Genomic DNA, 19,652 nt, shown 5'->3' with positions numbered 1-19,652 from the left:
ATAACAAAACTGTTTTTATGAGCTTTATTTTTTAATAAGGGTTAATAGACAGCGGGGTCCTCCATTCAGGATCCTTATTTATAAACCGGAATGAATAGTAGCTACAAAAAGTGTCTTGTTCTGGAGGACCCGACATGCTTGTGAATTATACAGGCAACTAATTGATTTTATTGAGTATGGTGTAATACTTCATTTCCCCTGTGGTGTCGCTGCAGGGAAATTGAGCACTTGCTGCCAGACTCTCTTACAGATTGCAGCTGATCGCCGGGGTCCCAGATGCAGGATTCCCTCTAATAAGTATATTATCAAGGGAAAAGTCTTTTTAAAAAGGGATTGTAGCATTATATATACACACTGCTGTCAGATAATCTGCAGGTTGGGAGAAAGTGTTTGGGTGGATCACCAAGTTACTTTTTTCTCCTGCCCTACCTGCCTGATGAATATTTAAAGAGCCGTGTGCTTTGAAGATGATTGTAGATACACCTATGGGAACATAATGCAGGATGTACAACTGGTGTGTTGGCACATGCTGCCAATAATAAGGATTTATTTTACAATTGATCCGGCCCTGCCGCAGTTAAAGGGACAGTGAACTTATTATTTAACTTCCATATGTGGTTAAATGCAAGATAGGCTTTTCAGGTTGGGGGAGGCAAATATATATCGGCGTCAGGTTGGACAGGAAAACCAAAAAAATCCCCCAAAATGTATAGAATTGATATATTTCCGTGCACAACTGACCTCTGGTCTCATTCCTCCACAGAGAACGTATCGAGCTGGTTGAAGAGGCCAAGAAGATGGAGATGGCTAAATTTCGTTGCATCTTACCAGTGTACGGGATCTGCAGTGACCCAGTTGGTCTCGTCATGGAATATATGGAGACTGGATCTCTGGAGAAGCTCTTGGCTTCCGAACGCCTGCCATGGGACTTGAGGTTTAGGATTATTCATGAGACCGCGGTAGGGATGAACTTCCTCCATTGCATGAACCCTCCTCTTCTTCATCTTGACCTGAAGCCAGCAAATATCCTGCTGGATGGACATTACCACGTCAAGGTATGGGTTTGATATTTCTTACACATGTTTGGGAATACGATGCTTCTTAAAATATTTTCAAAGATTGCATGACATAACTCGGGATGTCTCCACCCTAACCAGGAGCCTATGTAGCGATGGCTTGGCCCCATGGCAAAAATCGAAATAAGGGCCTGCTCGTCGTGGTGTCTTAATTTTACCTTCAGCCTGGGACAGTGGAAGGCATGGCACTTTACCACCTTACCAAGTTTCTCCCTCCCTATTTGGCCAACATTGGAGGACAAGGGGACCATCGTTTGTTCACCATCTGGGGTGAGGCTATAGGGGGTACAAAAGTTGCAGTCGTACCCAGGCCAAAAGCCCCTGCGCCGTATAAGAAGACACCAATATTATAAATGGCACATGGTTGGTGAGGGGCCCAGGAGCTTTAAGTTACGCCCCTGTTCAAAATGCCCATTGGGATGGTAGCTGGGGTCAACTTGACATGAGAAGCCCCTTCTAAATCAACCCTATAGCAACTACAGAGATGGTAAATATGCACTTGTGAGTAACAGCCTAGCTGTCCCTGCCGAGACTACGTGTGAACCTCAAGAAAATGTATATATTGTACTTTGAGTTATTTAAAGCGACCCTCCGGTCCCGGGACGTGTTAAATATGATGGTCTATATGGAGTAATATCTGATTCTCTCCAGTTGTGCCCCTCTGCCATGGATGTGCTGTTTTACGGTCCCTTCTATGCTGTGCCAAAATGGCTACATTGCTTCTTCGGCTAGAGTTTGTGACACTCCCACTGTTCTCGGATTGGCCAGAGCTGCTCACATGAGCCATTTTGACTAATTCGTGAACAGAGGGAGTGTCTTAGACTCTGTGAAGCGCTGTGGCCGCTTTGAGACAACACAGAGGGGACCCTAAATGGCAGAGGGGCACAGCTAGAGGACATTATATATTATTACTCCATATACCCCATCACATTTATCATTTTGACCGAAGGGTTGCTTTAAAGGGAATGTCTATTTTCGGCAACCCATTCCCATATGCCCTATTCTGGAGTATGGAAGTGATCTTCCCCTTATACAGAGTAAAAATCCATTACAAAAATAGCTCCTGGCCCGGAGGACCTAATATGTCTATTGATTAAATGGACAGGCCCAATTATTTCAATGGTGAAGACTAAGTAATTTATTTATCTTCCTCCTGGTATCCGCCCATTGTTGGGAGAAGAATTTGCTTAACGGGGGTTGTTCAAAGTGGCTGAGTTACGTCCCCTCTTTTACTAGTTGAGTTTGTCTGGACTTAGTGTCTTCAGGTTGTTTTAATGTATTGGGTTTTATGTCCCTTTCTTCTACACATTCCACGCAGCCTTGGAGTCTCGTTGACCTGAAGCTTCATCAAAGGTGTTCTGGTCAAGAAATGGCCAAAGCCCAATCCTCCTGGAAGTTCTCTACTGACGTCTATCTATGCGGGCTGTTTCCTATTGATGGCAATGTCGAAGTTTCTACTTCCAGGCCGCTAGGAAAGCTTAAATGGCTCCTGAGCGTTTTATGGCTCATGACGCCTATAGTGGTGGTGGGCCAGACCTCATCGACATCCATAAGGATATGTCCAAATGTCGTAGATTTGTTGTGCCAATTTATAGTACAACACATGTGGATGGTGCTTTGAAAGCCCCTTCCACATGTAGTAGGAAATCTCCATGCAGAATTCAGGCCATGCTGTGGATTTTCATCAGTGAAGAACAAGCACTGTGGATCGATCTTGAGGACCAGATTTGGTCACCACTGGTTTACAGCATTACCACAGACCACCACATTGATCGGGGTGGTCAATGATTTTCTGTCCATAAATTCAACCTTTTGGACCCCGACTATTTATTGAGTCCATTATGGCTAAAAGAACGATGACCATAATTTTATGCCTGGATCTCCATTCCTCAAACTTCCTCTACCTCAGATGATTGGGCGAGACCCTATAAGTATTTCCGAGGGCTGCTCTTCTGAGTGTCCCTACTTTTCACCAGGTTATCCCTATCGCAGTCACGTGTAGTTACTCCATGCAACCCAGGGGACTGCCCATTAGATGAGGATAAGCTGGGAAAAAAAGTTCTACGGACTGGCAGATCAAGCGGGGGGTAAAACTGGTGTGTGAGTGGAGTTAAAGGGGTTGTCCTAGATTTGGAATCTGCCACCTCGCTTGTTCTTGGGCTGTGTCTTTTATTGCAGGTTAGCACCATTCAAGCCACTGTTGAAGTTCACGGTTGACCATTACCAATTTGGCTCCCTCGGCATAAGAACCGGATGTGTTGTGGCAGCCATGACACCACTGATTGACTGCTTGTGTGTATGTTCTAGACACGGTGAAGAGCTCTTGGAAATCTTTGTGTCTTCAGTATTCGCACTACAGTGATAGTTCTTTTTCTTTTTTGGGGGTTTTGAGGGTTTTATGTAACACTGTGCTGGCAGGAGCTATGTTTTATAACTACATCGGTATGGTTGGAATGCTCTTTAGCACCGTAAAATTATCATTCTTTGTCATAACCGTTTAATGAGTCACCACAAGTAGTGAGGGCAATGTCTAATGTCAGCTTCTCAGAAAGTTTGATACTTTAACCCCATCTTGTCCCCGCAGTTCTTCTTTTACCTGTGCTTTACATACTTTTATCATGCACCAGTATAATGTTCATACCTAGATACACCATTCGTCGGTAGATGTAACCTTCGAGGCGTTTGCCTCTAAAAAAATCCATTTGCATGCCCCCTATTAGGGAATTGGCAGTTAATATAGGGGGGTCCTCTGTTCAGCATCCTCATCTCTTGGCCAGAGTGGAGATCCGTTCCAAAAAGCGTTTCTTGCTATGGAAGACCTGTCCTGTGTTACACAGGCAACACATTGATATGAATGGACACTGTAATGCTTCATTTCCCCTGTGGGGGTGCTGCAGGAAAATCGAACACTTAGTGCCTGCTTTCCCCACAGATTATAGCTGATCACTGGGGGTCCCAGCAGGAAGACACTTTGTGATCAGCTTATTTTCAAGGAACCCTTCTAACAAGTAGAGATTTCCAAAGCGCACAACTCCTTAAAATCATTTCTGGGCTTGAAACTGGTTGGTTTTTGATGGGTTTTGCATTCAACATTTTACAAGCATGGCTTGTTCATCTTTCCAGCTACCTTCCCCTTCGTTGCTGTGTAGGTTACGCAAAGTGACAACCACACTTGGCACACAATTGTCCTCAGAGCACTGTTAGTCACAACTTCGCCCCCTAGACATTAACGGAGTACGTGGATCCGATAGTAACCAAATTCTCAAATATGGCTGGGTGAGATCCTCGTACCTATTTAATTTTTTTACATGTGCACCAAATTCTCGTTTTCATTAAACTTTGCTGACGATCATGGGCAGAAAACCCTTTCAGGACTAAAGGGGATTGGCCATGATGAACTTTTTGGAACCTTGAGACGTCTACACCCCAAAAAAAATCTGTCCCAAATCTATTTTTGATGTAAAATAAATGTCAAAAATTTACCTCGTAAAAAGGCAAGGAGATGCAATGTCTTTTGTTGCCCGTTTCCCTCTTCTCGGCCCATACTTGTAAAAAAAATAAAATCACAATGTGGCGCTGCATTTATGCCTGACTGAGAACCAACCAATCTTTATTATTAGAAGTATTGGGAAAACAGATAAAAACAAGGACATTTATGCAACAACACCGAAAAAGGCCATACTTACAAATGGACACAGCCAGATCTGAAACGCTGATGAAGGATAGTGAGCAGGTGCTTTAAATAATAATAGCCACTCCCACTAGTCTTGAGGGGAGTGGTGTGTGGTGCATGGGATGTGTAGTAAGAAATAATAAATGAATAGTGTATGTGCAAGTGTAATAATGTGAGTGAAATATAGGGGGCAGTAATGAGTAAAGTGCCTAAAAAATAAATAAAATAAATGAATAATGGGATGCAAGTGTGTGAAACATGGAGGAATAGTGTGTAAGTCATGAGGCGCAACGTAACCAGCCAGGTAGAAGCCTATTTGTGACGCCTTGATAATTCATAGAGCGGGCTACCCTGCTTGCTAGGCCAAACAACAACACACCATGCTCTCCCAGCATCAAAGACCCGGCTGTGTCCAAAAGAAGCGAATATAAGTAATAATGAAAAATACCTGGGGTATTAGTGATCATTTTGGCCAAAAGGACGCAAGCTCGCAATCCACGACAAGGATCCCCAGACTTGCGAGTCCCTAACTGGAGCGAAAAGCTCCTGATGTACAGACAAAACAGATAAAAACAAGGACATTTATGCAACAACACCGAAAAAGGCCATACTTACAAATGGACACAGCCAGGTCTGAAACGCTGATGAAGGCGAGTGAGCAGGTGCTTTAAATAATAATAGCCACTCCCACTAGTCTTGAGGGGAGTGGTATGTGGTGCATGGGATGTGTAGTAAGAAATAATAAATGAATAGTGTATGTGCAAGTGTAATAATGTGAGTGAAATATAGGGGGCAGTAATGAGTAAAGTGCCTAAAAAATAAATAAAATAAATGAATAATGGGATGCAAGTGTGTGAAACATGGAGGAATAGTGTGTAAGTCATGATGCTGGGAGAGCATGGTGTGTTGTTGTTTGGCCTAGCAAGCAGGGTAGCCCGCTCTATGAATTATCAAGGCGTCACAAATAGGCTTCTACCTGGCTGGTTACGTTGCGCCTCATGACTTACACACTATTCCTCCATGTTTCACACACTTGCATCCCATTATTCATTTATTTTATTTATTTTTTAGGCACTTTACTCATTACTGCCCCCTATATTTCACTCACATTATTACACTTGCACATACACTATTCATTTATTATTTCTTGGGAGTGGCTATTATTATTTAAAGCACCTGCTCACTCGCCTTCATCAGCGTTTCAGACCTGGCTGTGTCCATTTGTAAGTATGGCCTTTTTCGGTGTTGTTAGAAGTATTGGGTATGAAAGTTTTCGAGCTAGGCCGAAAGAGCACAGAGATCAGGGACAGAAGATGGACAAGGAAGAAACCTTCATATGTTGGAGGCGTGGGGTTATTTTCTATTTGGAGAGCTAATGTTTTCAAGGGGTTCTCCAGGTTTACAAAAACATGACTGTCTTCTTCCAAAAACAGGGCCACCCCGTCCAGTCTAGTCCCTTCAATGGAGCCGAGTTGCTATTACATTCACAACCCATGGACAGGTCAGGTGGGTGCTGTTTTTGGAAGAAAGCAGCCAATTTTTTGTAATCCTAGACAATCCCTTTATAAATTGCCAGTTTTTTCCTATTTTGCCAATCTCACCTTGTTGTCACACCCGTGTAGACATGGCTTCAAATTAGTTTGTCTTGGAACTTATTCTTCTGGTAGAGCAATTTACAAAAATAGCTCTTGTGACATGGAATTGGGATGTGAAGGAAATTAGGGAAATTTCCCTAACATTAGGGAGGGGAGCAGTGGGCATTCATAGCCTGGCATTCATAGCCTGGCAGAGAAGTGCCAAGACTTATCATACGAGCCTCAGTGGTGGTTGGGTAATATAACTTTTGTACCCAGGTGCCCAAACTTCAGGCTACACCTCTACCCAGATGTTCCTCCATACATTGGCAACATCTATAGTGGTAATATAAACAGATTTGGTAGCCCTCGATTAAGTGGGTGGTAGTTTAAATATATATACCTCATCCATGAAGGTGGGTTAGGTAGATGGGCATGGTCGTATGCATCTTTCAATATTTATTAAAGAGGTTGTGCTCTTTTTCCAAAAAGAGTGCCACACCTGGTTATGTGTGGTATTACAGCTCCGATCCATTCACTTCAATTGAGCTGAGCTGCAACAGAAGGCACAACCCATGGACAGGCTGTTTTTGGAAAAATTCAGCCATGTTTTTCTAATCCTGAACAACCCCCGTTAAATGTACAGAGCATCTTTTAAACCCCAATGTCAACCTCGCAGGGGGCAGGAAGCTGAGATATGGCGTGCTCTCTGTTGGGGTACTTGGTACGACTAATTTTGAGTTACTGGATGTTCTTCTTTGTTGTACTCGTTCTTATCTTGGTCTGTTTTTGTTTTTTTTCTAGATATCCGATTTTGGACTTGCCAAGTGGAACGGCTTGTCTAATTCCCATGAGTTGAGCTTGGATGGGATCTGTGGGACCATCGCCTACCTCCCACCTGAGCGTTTCAAGGAGAAGAACAAAAGCTTTGACACCAAGCACGATGTATACAGGTTAGTACCACCAGCAGGCGACTTTGACGTCTTCTGCTCCGCATACATTTTGATGGCATTATATAGTTATTACGTCACATTGGTATTTTGGCAGCGTCTACTTTAAAGGCCCCCCCCCCCTTCAACTAAAAATAAATCTTCCAAATTGTCCAGATAATTGCAATGAGCTCCCATTTTTTTTCATCTACACGTCTTGCTTGGAGTCATGGTTGACTGAAGTTACAGGCCTGAATCAGTCAGCTCATCGGAGTCTCCACATGACAACACTTCCTGTCCTTTATTATTACAGTCCAGCCTTATCTTAGGGACGTTGCGTGGATCCGAATCACCACCCGCATAAATGTCAAGATACTAATTACCTCTACTAAAGCTAGTAAGTATGTGGACATTGATGTGGGTGGTGATTTGGATCCAAAGAATGTCCCTATGATGAGGCTGTACTAGCAGATCATCGGACAGGAAGGTCTGTCATGGGGACACAGAGTAGCCACAGGTTTCAGTGCTATAATATCAATCACAGAAATCTCTACAAGTGAAGTTCTTCATGTGCAGCAAATGGGACTTTATGTAAATGAAATGTTCTACCACTTTCTGGTGGCGAGGAATTGAAACACAAATCTGTTAGAAAGTCGTAGAACTATTAACTGTTCACATCTGCGCTAGACTTTCCTTTACTCTGTTCCAGCGTAGGAACAGATTAACGGAAGCGCCGGATTTGTCAAATGACCGACGCCAATCTCTCACCCGACCGAACCCATGGACTTTTATAGGTTCCGTTGGGTTTACGTAATAGTTTCTGTAATTTTGCCAGACAAATCGACGCTGCAGACAGTGATTTAAGTTTTAATACAATTTATAGTTCACCGAGCAGTTTTTTTTGTAGACCTTGGGGGCCCTTACGTTCCAAAAATGTTGTACTTCTCAATCTAGTGGCTACTGGCAGAGCCAGCCCATGTCTTACGCAGTGTTTTTGAGGACGTTTTCGATTTCTAGGAGTGTAATTATGTTTTTCTTCTTTCTCCAGTTTTGCAATTGTTGTTTGGGGAATCCTTACACAGCAGAAACCTTTTGCAGGTAAGACATTAGATTGATAACCTATACAGAAAGCAGCCCGCAATGTGCAGTGTGTGTATATACACACTCTTGTCCAATGGCTCTGTCTGGTATTGCAGCTCAGTCCTATTCACTTTAATGGCCTTTGGACAAGGGGGGCGCTGTTGTGTTGTGTGTTTTTTTTTTTTTGTGTTTTTTTCTGTTGTCATCCAACCCTTTTATTATTGTTTAGAGGGTTTCATTTGCATTTGTTGCTAATTTTTTGTATCTAAAAAAACTCACACTGATCTAGTTGTGGCGAGCGACACCCTGCACATAGTCAGCACTTTCCCGATGCAACAAGCTGAGGCACATAGCGCTTCCAGGCTGTGCGTGATGATTTAAGTGTTGTGCGTAGGCAGGGGGAATGCTTGACAGGCCGTGATAATTTGTGTAAAGTTCTTGTTTTTTTTTTTTGTAATTTTTTTTACATTTTATTTATTTTTATTTTTTTCACACTTTGCAGATGAGAAAAATATTTTGCATATTATGGTCAAAGTTGGAAGTGGTTTGCGACCGGACTTATCTCCGATACCGAGAGCTCGACCCCAACAATGTGACAATATGATCAAACTGATGCACCAATGCTGGCAGGACAAGCCCAACAAAAGGCCAACATTTCAAGGTAGGTGACTCCTCAAGACAACCTGTTCTATATGCCCTATTATAGCCACGTGGACATTATAGTGGAGCGTCCCCACTTGGTAACCCCTCTCTTTTAGCATTTCTTTGCTCCGGCTAATAAAGGGGGGATCTTTCTTTTGGAGGACCCGACCTGTCCATGTTTTACATTGGCTAGCGTGCAATATTAAATTTCTCCAGTAGTGGCCGCTGTAGTGGAAATGTATGACTGACTGCAGCTTCTTTCGGCAATCACATCTGATCACTGGGGGGTTCTGAAGCCAGACCTGCGGCCATCAACTGAACGTCGGGCCGGCTTCAACCTGCTCTTGATCAGAGAACCCCTTTAGTGGGTACCTCACTATTTGCACGTCAACACACAAAGTAATAGCAGGGTCTCCATTAGATATATATATATATATTCTAGTGAGTAGAGTCGCTATGCAAGAGAACTGCTCTATGCATTTAATTATGCACCTACATAGGATGTATCCAATGGGCACCCAGTGATTTATTTCAGCCATTTTTCAAGCCTGCAGCCTTGATTTCCCAGTTCCCTTCTCACCCTACATATCGATGGGTCCTCTTCTCCCCTCCCCTATATGTCTTAAGGCCGTTTTACACGGCCCAATTATGGGGCAAACGAGCGTTCATATGAACGCTTATTCCCGATCACTGTCTTGAGTAAACAGAGCAACGATCGGCGGATGAACGAGCAAATGCTCGATCATCGGCTGATCGTATCGTTTATGCATCAAGAAATATTATCAATGTCGGCAGCACATCTGGGAGACGCGCTGCCAACATGATAGAAATGTATGAGGACGAGCAATCGTAGTAACAAGTGCTCGTCCCCATACATAGCCCCTTGTGAAAGGAGCAAATGACCGCCGATCAACCAGCCGCCTTGTCAATCAGCCCTCGTTTATACATCCTATGTCGGACCTTGTAAGAGGACCCCTGCGTTAAAGGGAACCTGTCACCAGCATTTCACCTATTGATCTCTCCCCACCCCTCGCTGGCCGCTGCTGTCAAAAGTTCATTGCCGTTATCCCCTCTCCTAAACGCCTCCTCCGACCGTAAATAACGGTCTGAAAACATTTTGGGTCTTTTATGGTAATAATCCGGTATTCTCGTTCCTTACTCTTCTTATGCCGCCCACCGCCGAAAACTGGCCCGCCCTGAACGCCAAAATCTCATCTGAGATAGTGCGCAAGCGCCCGTCTTGTGTGGTCCAGCACCATTCTCTGCCTCGTCTGGGCCTCAAATCTAGTTACTGCGCATGCGCCGCTATGGTGTCCCATTGTGCGCACGCTCCGAAACAGGAACTCTATGCCCAAGCGTGGGATTTCGTGTGTGTTGGGGAAGGCGATGAGCTGTCAATCAAAAGTAAGGAGGCGGGGTTAACTCTGAGAGGCTTGGGGTATAAAGATAGGATTCTTTTCGAACAAAGATATGACTCTTATGCTCATTAACATACGGCGCTGGAACACTAAAAAACGGAATACTAAAGCTCCAGAGCCGACTAAGAAGACAATTATAGGTTACATACAAATTATTCTTCACCCACTACCACCAGGTATTGCCGATTTTAATAGGTGAAATGCTGGTGACTGGTTCCCTTTTAAGTGTAATTGGCCTCCCATTGTCATACCCTTTGTTGGCCCCCTAGTGTACGCACACCGAGAGTAATAATCAGAGTCCACATCAAGGATTCCAGGGAAATGTAGTTCTATGGTGGTGACATTGAGAGCGAAGGTCCCGGCAGGGCACTACTTGGATATTTCCGATGACATTGTCTACGCACCCTGTGTTTTTCTGTTTCTTTACATTGAGAGAAAAAAAGAAATGGATCTGGCGGGCGTCCAGAAGGAAGCGGCTCTTCCTTTCGCTGACCTCCAGAGTTGATTAAAAGTTTAGACATTTGTAGATCTAGTTCCTGCCGGATGCGGTTACAGCGTTGTTGTTGTTTTTTGTGCATTTTTTTCATCTATCACGGGGATTTTAAGGTTGAACTTTTGTATCTGATTCTCACACTCCGGAATGTGGACGATCCACAACTGCAAGTCCTGACAGTGCGTCTCTTGTGTGTCAGGAATGTCCATGTTGCAATAGTTAAAGTTTTAATACTTGCCTTTTAAAAGTCTTGCCGTTTCTTAAGGCCGTGCTGATCCGCCAGGCTGAAAAGTTGTTTTCTCTCCAGATCTAACATCATTTTCTCTAGTCACCCTAAAAATAGAGAACAATTCCTGACACCAGGGCAGGCAACATTACTGCACCCAGCAGGACGTAGACCATCCACAATGCTATAGAGGGGAGTGCACTCACGGGGTCGACACAATGATAATCCGCCATTTACATACTGAAGGGACAGCTGCCCAGTTTTGCGCACACAAGACCTTTTTCAACCATTTTTATTACTTTAATGCCCCTAAAAAAATTACGTTTTGTGTATACAGCTCCTATGCAGTCCTATGTGTCTCCATGATTACAGACTACAAGCAAACCCTGTGCAGTCTGATTTTTATTTTTTAATTCTTTTCCATCTACCCATTTGAAGTAACCCATAACTTCAGGGTCTGTTTGTAGTTTGTTACCATGGAGAGACATGTGCCTGTTTAGGAGCTGCAGACACAAAACGGTAGAATTTCTGCAGTGTTATTTGCAATGGAGCAATAAAAAATGGTTACAAAAATGTATATACCCTTTTATGCTGCCAGTCACAAGGTCGTATGTAGAGGACAATGGCAACCAGCAGACTATTGGTTACTACCGTAATAATAGATCAAGGGTCAATAGCACCAGCCTGCATCCTGCAAAAATAATAGTCACGAGAAATTTAAGAACCATTTTTTTTTCTTGTTTTTTTTTCCACTAGATATTACCTCCGAGACAGAGTTGCTGTGTACAAAACATGAAGATGAGGCCATTTCAATGACCGGTCAAGAATCGGTGGCCCAAGCAACAGCAGACACCAAAGAGCAGGTATGTGATTATTCTATTATATTATTATATCGCCAATAGTTCTTGGGTTTGGTATATTTCTCTTTGGTGTGCAGGTGGGTACAGTCTATTGTTTTCTGTTATCCGTCATATAGACTAAAGAGAGGCCGGCTGTAGTGTTCTTCAATCGGATGACTAACTGGAGAGAGGTCCCTGCCCATAAGAGCTGACACTACAGGGGAGAGGTCCCTGCCCATAAGAGCTGACACTCTACAGGGGAGAGGTCCCTGCCCATAAGAGCTGACACTCTACAGGGGAGAGGTCCCTGCCCATAAGAGCTGACACTCTACAGGGGAGAGGTCCCTGCCCATAAGAGCTGACACTACAGGGGAGAGGTCCCTGCCCATAAGAGCTGACACTCTACAGGAGAGAGGTCCCTGCCCATAAGAGCTGACACTCTACAGGAGAGAGGTCCCTGCCCATAAGAGCTGACACTCTACAGGAGAGAGGTCCCTGCCCATAAGAGCTGACACTCTACAGGAGAGAGGTCCCTGCCCATAAGAGCTGACACTCTACAGGAGAGAGGTCCCTGCCCATAAGAGCTGACACTCTACAGGAGAGAGGTCCCTGCCCATAAGAGCTGACACTCTACAGGAGAGAGGTCCCTGCCCATAAGAGCTGACACTCTACAGGAGAGAGGTCCCTGCCCATAAGAGCTGACACTCTACAGGAGAGAGGTCCCTGCCCATAAGAGCTGACACTCTACAGGAGAGAGGTCCCTGCCCATAAGAGCTGACACTCTACAGGAGAGAGGTCCCTGCCCATAAGAGCTGACACTCTACAGGAGAGAGGTCCCTGCCCATAAGAGCTGACACTCTACAGGAGAGAGGTCCCTGCCCATAAGAGCTGACACTCTACAGGAGAGAGGTCCCTGCCCATAAGAGCTGACACTCTACAGGAGAGAGGTCCCTGCCCATAAGAGCTGACACTCTACAGGAGAGAGGTCCCTGCCCATAAGAGCTGACACTCTACAGGAGAGAGGTCCCTGCCCATAAGAGCTGACACTCTACAGGAGAGAGGTCCCTGCCCATAAGAGCTGACACTCTACAGGAGAGAGGTCCCTGCCCATAAGAGCTGACACTCTACAGGAGAGAGGTCCCTGCCCATAAGAGCTGACACTCTACAGGAGAGAGGTCCCTGCCCATAAGAGCTGACACTCTACAGGAGAGAGGTCCCTGCCCATAAGAGCTGACACTCTACAGGAGAGAGGTCCCTGCCCATAAGAGCTGACACTCTACAGGAGAGAGGTCCCTGCCCATAAGAGCTGACACTCTACAGGAGAGAGGTCCCTGCCCATAAGAGCTGACACTCTACAGGAGAGAGGTCCCTGCCCATAAGAGCTGACACTCTACAGGAGAGAGGTCCCTGCCCATAAGAGCTGACACTCTACAGGAGAGAGGTCCCTGCCCATAAGAGCTGACACTCTACAGGAGAGAGGTCCCTGCCCATAAGAGCTGACACTCTACAGGAGAGAGGTCCCTGCCCATAAGAGCTGACACTCTACAGGAGAGAGGTCCCTGCCCATAAGAGCTGACACTCTACAGGAGAGAGGTCCCTGCCCATAAGAGCTGACACTCTACAGGAGAGAGGTCCCTGCCCATAAGAGCTGACACTCTACAGGAGAGAGGTCCCTGCCCATAAGAGCTGACACTCTACAGGAGAGAGGTCCCTGCCCATAAGAGCTGACACTCTACAGGAGAGAGGTCCCTGCCCATAAGAGCTGACACTCTACAGGAGAGAGGTCCCTGCCCATAAGAGCTGACACTCTACAGGAGAGAGGTCCCTGCCCATAAGAGCTGACACTCTACAGGAGAGAGGTCCCTGCCCATAAGAGCTGACACTCTACAGGAGAGAGGTCCCTGCCCATAAGAGCTGACACTCTACAGGAGAGAGGTCCCTGCCCATAAGAGCTGACACTCTACAGGAGAGAGGTCCCTGCCCATAAGAGCTGACACTCTACAGGAGAGAGGTCCCTGCCCATAAGAGCTGACACTCTACAGGAGAGAGGTCCCTGCCCATAAGAGCTGACACTCTACAGGAGAGAGGTCCCTGCCCATAAGAGCTGACACTCTACAGGAGAGAGGTCCCTGCCCATAAGAGCTGACACTCTACAGGAGAGAGGTCCCTGCCCATAAGAGCTGACACTCTACAGGAGAGAGGTCCCTGCCCATAAGAGCTGACACTCTACAGGAGAGAGGTCCCTGCCCATAAGAGCTGACCCTCTACAGGAGAGAGGTCCCTGCCCATAAGAGCTGACACGCTACAGGAGAGAGGTCCCTGCCCATAAGAGCTGACACTCTACAGGAGAGAGGTCCCTGCCCATAAGAGCTGACACTCTACAGGAGAGAGGTCCCTGCCCATAAGAGCTGACACTCTACAGGAGAGAGGTCCCTGCCCATAAGAGCTGACACTCTACAGGAGAGAGGTCCCTGCCCATAAGAGCTGACACTCTACAGGAGAGAGGTCCCTGCCCATAAGAGCTGACACTCTACAGGAGAGAGGTCCCTGCCCATAAGAGCTGACACTCTACAGGAGAGAGGTCCCTGCCCATAAGAGCTGACACTCTACAGGAGAGAGGTCCCTGCCCATAAGAGCTGACACTCTACAGGAGAGAGGTCCCTGCCCATAAGAGCTGACACTCTACAGGAGAGAGGTCCCTGCCCATAAGAGCTGACACTCTACAGGAGAGAGGTCCCTGCCCATAAGAGCTGACACTCTACAGGAGAGAGGTCCCTGCCCATAAGAGCTGACACTCTACAGGAGAGAGGTCCCTGCCCATAAGAGCTGACACTCTACAGGAGAGAGGTCCCTGCCCATAAGAGCTGACACTCTATATGTAGGGTCAGTCCTAAACTTACACATTTGTAAGCTATCTCCTTGCTCTATTATCCACCTTGATTTCTCTTTTATAATACGGAGTCATCATTACTTATTACTTTTTTGTTTTACTTTTAAGGATTTGTCCAACCAGTCAGAACAAAAAGGATATCCAATGTATGATAAGGACTACAGTCTCTCCGAGCTTCTCTCCCAACTGGATTCTGGGATTTCACAAACTATGGAAGGGCCAGAGAGCTTTTGTCATAGTGCTTCCGAGCCGGAGCTGGCACCGAGTGATAAGCGTCTCTCTGGAATCTCCTCTGTTGACTCTGCTTTCTCATCCAGAGGCTCCCTCAACTTATCCTTTGAAAAAGATGGCTCGGTAGAAGGTAGGTTGCTTAAGTATTAGGACATAAAATGAACTTCCAAGTAGTGATGACAGTGAAAAAGTTGTTCATGTTAAAGGGGTGGCTCCACCAGGAAAACCCCTTTCCATATGCCCGCTCTATGTGCCATAGTAGAGGGCCTCCCTAAAAAGTGGCTTCCCCCTCCGGTGGACTCAACGAGACCATGTATTACATAGTCACCCATTTATTTAAATGGTGCCATGTTTTAGGACATTCCCACTGAGCGGCATGGGTTATAGACGCCAAACCCGCAGAGATCAGTTGATCGCCAGGGTGGTCTCATTGTTAAAGGGGTTTTCCACTTTGGACAATATCTCTTAGTTAGAAGGGTTCCTCTGATCACAGGGTTTTTCTGCTGGGGCCCTGCGGGATCCGCTCTATTCTGCAGAGGAACCTGAGAGCGAGTGTTTAATTCTTCTGCAGCGCCACCACAGGGGAAATGAAGCATTACACAGTGCTTATTGAAAACAATGGACTGTCTGTGTAATACATTGATGTAGGCACTCTCTGTTCTGGCTAATAGAGGAGGAACCTGAATGTGGACTTTCCTCTATTTTCTCAGAATTCCCTAATAAGTAAAAAAAAAACTTCTTATGAGTGCCCTGCAATTTTGTATTTCTATTTTATAAGGATCAAATCTGATGGAATACTTTTTTTCTTTTCTACAAATGCAGACCTTAGTACCACAGAGATCCAGAAAAAGAAATTGATTGATGCCATTGTGACTGGAGATAATGCCAAGCTTCTGAAGATTCTCCAGCCTCAAGATGTTGAGTTAGTTTTGGAAGGGAGGTCCAGCCTCCTTCACTTGGCTGTAGAGGCTGGGCAGGAGGAGTGTGCCAAGATGCTTCTTCTCTACAATGCTAGTCCCAACATGACCAATTTGAAGGGTTCCACACCACTCCACATTGCTGCTGAAAAGAAACGGAAAGGCATTGTGGAACTACTCCTTTCGAAGAAGATCAACATCAACGCCAAGGATGAAGATCACTTCACAGCACTTCACTTTGCTGCACAAAATGGAGATGAGGTTATAACTCGTCTTCTCTTGGAGAAGAACGCCTCATTGAGTGAGGTTGACAGTAAAGGCCGAACACCTCTTCATGTTGCATGCCAGCATGGTCAAGAGAGTATTGTCCGACTTTTCCTCCGACGAGGTGCGGACATTAATGTTCAAGGACTGGAGAACTGGGTGTCCTTACATTATGCTTCTTGGCAGGGACATTTAAATATTGTGAAGCTTCTTGCAAAGCAGTGTAAGGCCAATCTGAACTGCCAGACATCCGATGGAAGATCGCCATTGCATCTAGCGGCGCAACGAGGACATTACCGAGTGGCTCGGATCCTGGTGGAACTTAGTTGTGATGTCAACATTCCCAACATGCAGTTGAAGACACCTCTACACATTGCTGCTGAGACAGGTCACACCAGCACGGCTCGACTCCTCATCCACCATGGTGCCAACCTGAGTTCTTCTACAGCTGAGGGCTACACCGCCCTAGATCTGGCCATCCATTACCGGCATTATTCTGCTGTTAAGCTTCTCATGGATGCAAGAGCAGACCTTACTAGTGAGGAATCCGTTCTATTTGTGGAAAATGTATGACATGAGGAGGTCGGGTTGTAGAACATCCCTCAGGTCCTGTAACATGATGATCATTTCTCTTCTCCAGAAACTTTCAATGATAGATGTTGCTAAATATTTTTTATCTGGAATCCAAGGCAAAATCAAATTAAAGGGGTAGGACAATCCCTTCTTGTTAGAAGGGTCAGTTGACAATAAGCTGATCACTGGGATCCCCAGCGATCAGCTGTAAGCTGTGGGGAAATCTAGCAATAAATGTTCAATTTCCCTGCAGCGCCACCACAGGGGAAATTAAACATTACACTGTGGCCATTCATATCAATGGGTTATCTCGGTAATACAGGACAGGTCCTCCAGAGTGAGAGATGCTCTTTGTGACCGCTCTCCATTCTGGTCAAGAGATGAGGATCCTATACATGGGACCCCTCTGTATTATATCAGAATTCTCTAATCGGGTGTATGAACATGGGTTTTCTAAACTGGACAATCTCTTTTTAAGATTGATCATTTTGTGTTTTTATTCTCTACACGCATGGAGTTCAAAAAGTCTTCACAGTGCTACCTAAAAATTGGTCATTCTGTTTGACCACAAGGATATCCGAATGAAAAAATAAACTTGATCAATCATAACCGTCGTCCCCTAATTCACTATGTGCCTTGATAATTACAATGTCCTGTTTTTTTAGGCAGATTTTTGCTTCTTTGAAACATTTCTGCATTGTTCAGTTATTACTGGATTACGAAGACCTTCAGGCTTCAACCGTGAGACATTACTGGACTACTCCTTGGTGTGGTCCATGTCCCTCCGACAAATGTGATATATGGAAAAGTAAAAACAAAAAGACAAATATGCATGCTTGTATGGCCAATGACCCCTTTTTGGAGTCCTTGAGTAATCGGTCGAGAGTCAGAAGTCACCTACCTGCGTACGATGACCTACGTTACTTGTGTCAATGTTCCTGTGTCTGAATGTGGGTAAATGGCTAATTCCAATCCATGAGGTTAGCATGGCATAGCTGTTATCTTTTCAACAACCATTTTTGAGATGTGCACTGGAGGTGTTCAATGTGTTTTTGGGTTGGGTTGTATATGCCAATACACTTCTTAGTCTAGGAGTTAGGGGTAGACCATTGTATTAGACATGCTAAATATCGCATTTGGTCCCTACACATATTTGTAAAGCCCTGCTCTGACATGGCTACATAGGTGATGGCACCCAAGGTGGGTTGAGGGAGGAAATGCCCCAAAACAATAGTTAGTAATCCCATCAATCTGCGTCTGGATTAATGAGGCAACCAACAATGTTTTTCTGTACATATGGTCTATGGGTGCAACCTGAATACTATGGAATCGCCAAGGTAGCTTTGATTTCAGACTGGTTTTTCTAGACCTTTTTGTAAGTTTATATGGGGGGGGGGGGGGGGCATAATATCACTTTTTATAGTCGACAATTTTTTTTTTCTCTAGAATTTCCATTAACCCCACTATTAATACGTGGTGAAAACAATAGATTGCACGGTTTAGGCTTTGCTATGTAGGGTGGTGGGTACAGTAGTATATTTGTCTCCCATCATGGGCCCATACCAAAAATTTTAATGGACCCCATATATCCCTTTAACTAGGTCCTAGGCCATGTGACTAGTGATTTACCCTGCATTTATTATTATAATAATGTTATTACTACTATCTCCCCGGCCCTTGCCTCATTTGCCCCTTCACCAAGTCTCACATCTTGTCTCTAGTTGATGGTCACCTACCCATATCAGTCCATTGCCCCTCACTACTTCTGGGACTGAGAAGGTGGACATCCGCTACCGGGCCCCATAGCAGCTACTATGTCTGCTGCCCTGGTAGTAACGCCCCTGCCAGCTCACTTACCTGGTACAGCAATAGTTAAAGGATGCCGATGGGCAGCCTGCTCTGCTTTGCCGGTTAACACCCTTTTACCAAATTATAGATTTCGGCCTCGCCTAGGACTATGTCTCATACATCGCAGCTGATTTGGGAGAACACGTGTCTGTTTGCTATTGCAAATCTATATAAGATTTGATTTCCTTGCACCTCATATGTTGTGTTTTTTTACCTTTTTGTATATAGGACTGTATTTTATACTGTGTATATCATGTTTAATCCGTCATTGGCTTGTAACCTGTATGTAACTCTTTCTATGACAGAACCTTATTGTGTATGTTTTAGTACACTTGTGGATTTTCTCACGTTTTCTGTATTGTATTATAGTCATTTTTACAAATAAACTATTTTACTACCGTGGATCCAAAATGTCCTTTATTCTACTGTAAGGTCCACAGACCTAGATTAAGCCCTTGGGTTGAATTCCGGGTCCAAATTCTCATCAATTGTGGAAGTGAATAGGTATATGAGTCCTCCTCAAAGGGGTAATTTGAAGCACCTAGGCCCTAATACAAAAACTTGAATAGTGCCCCCCCCCCACCTACCAAGTGGCTGGATTCACACATTGCGTATTTGTTGCAGATTTCAACAAGTGATTTCAAAATGAATGGGAAATATAAAGGAAAAACTTCTCCTTCCCCAAAAAAATCTGCAACAAATACGTGGTGTGAATCCTGCCTTAGGCTGGGTTCACACGGGATGGATACGCTGTGATTGGCTGCAGCGGTCACATGGCATGGAACTTCATCCCAGAAGGCCGCGCTGGAGGAAGGAAGAAAAGTATCGGCTTTTTTTTTTTTTTTTTTTTCTGACTTGCTTTTTTTTTGCTCTAGGATCGCGAACCCGCCACAAAAAACGCAACAACTACTATTTGTTGCGGGATTTATCTCCCCATTGAATTCAAGCATTTCTTTTGAAATTCAGCGTTTATGCAAAT

At 45.0% G+C, this 19,652-nt stretch overlaps 1 protein-coding gene across 1 annotated transcript in view; it reads left to right on the top strand.

The window, feature by feature from the left end:
• Positions 1–18,217, top strand: part of RIPK4 (receptor interacting serine/threonine kinase 4) — a 30,976-nt gene extending 12,759 nt beyond the window's left edge. The window contains exons 2-8 of the mRNA XM_075850999.1: positions 764–1,055; positions 7,128–7,276; positions 8,301–8,350; positions 8,835–8,993; positions 11,868–11,974; positions 14,949–15,201; positions 15,894–18,217. Of these exons, the coding sequence (XP_075707114.1) occupies positions 764–1,055; positions 7,128–7,276; positions 8,301–8,350; positions 8,835–8,993; positions 11,868–11,974; positions 14,949–15,201; positions 15,894–16,825 (1,942 nt within the window). The 3' untranslated portion in view covers positions 16,826–18,217. The remainder of the gene's footprint in view (positions 1–763; positions 1,056–7,127; positions 7,277–8,300; positions 8,351–8,834; positions 8,994–11,867; positions 11,975–14,948; positions 15,202–15,893) is intronic.
• The last annotated feature ends 1,435 nt before the right edge of the window (positions 18,218–19,652 follow it).

The sequence above is a fragment of the Rhinoderma darwinii genome, chromosome 2 (genome assembly GCF_050947455.1).
Source record: "Rhinoderma darwinii isolate aRhiDar2 chromosome 2, aRhiDar2.hap1, whole genome shotgun sequence".
NCBI lineage: Eukaryota > Metazoa > Chordata > Amphibia > Anura > Rhinodermatidae > Rhinoderma > Rhinoderma darwinii.
Note: the sequence above shows the minus strand (reverse complement) of the source record. Positions and strands in the feature narration are given on the sequence as shown.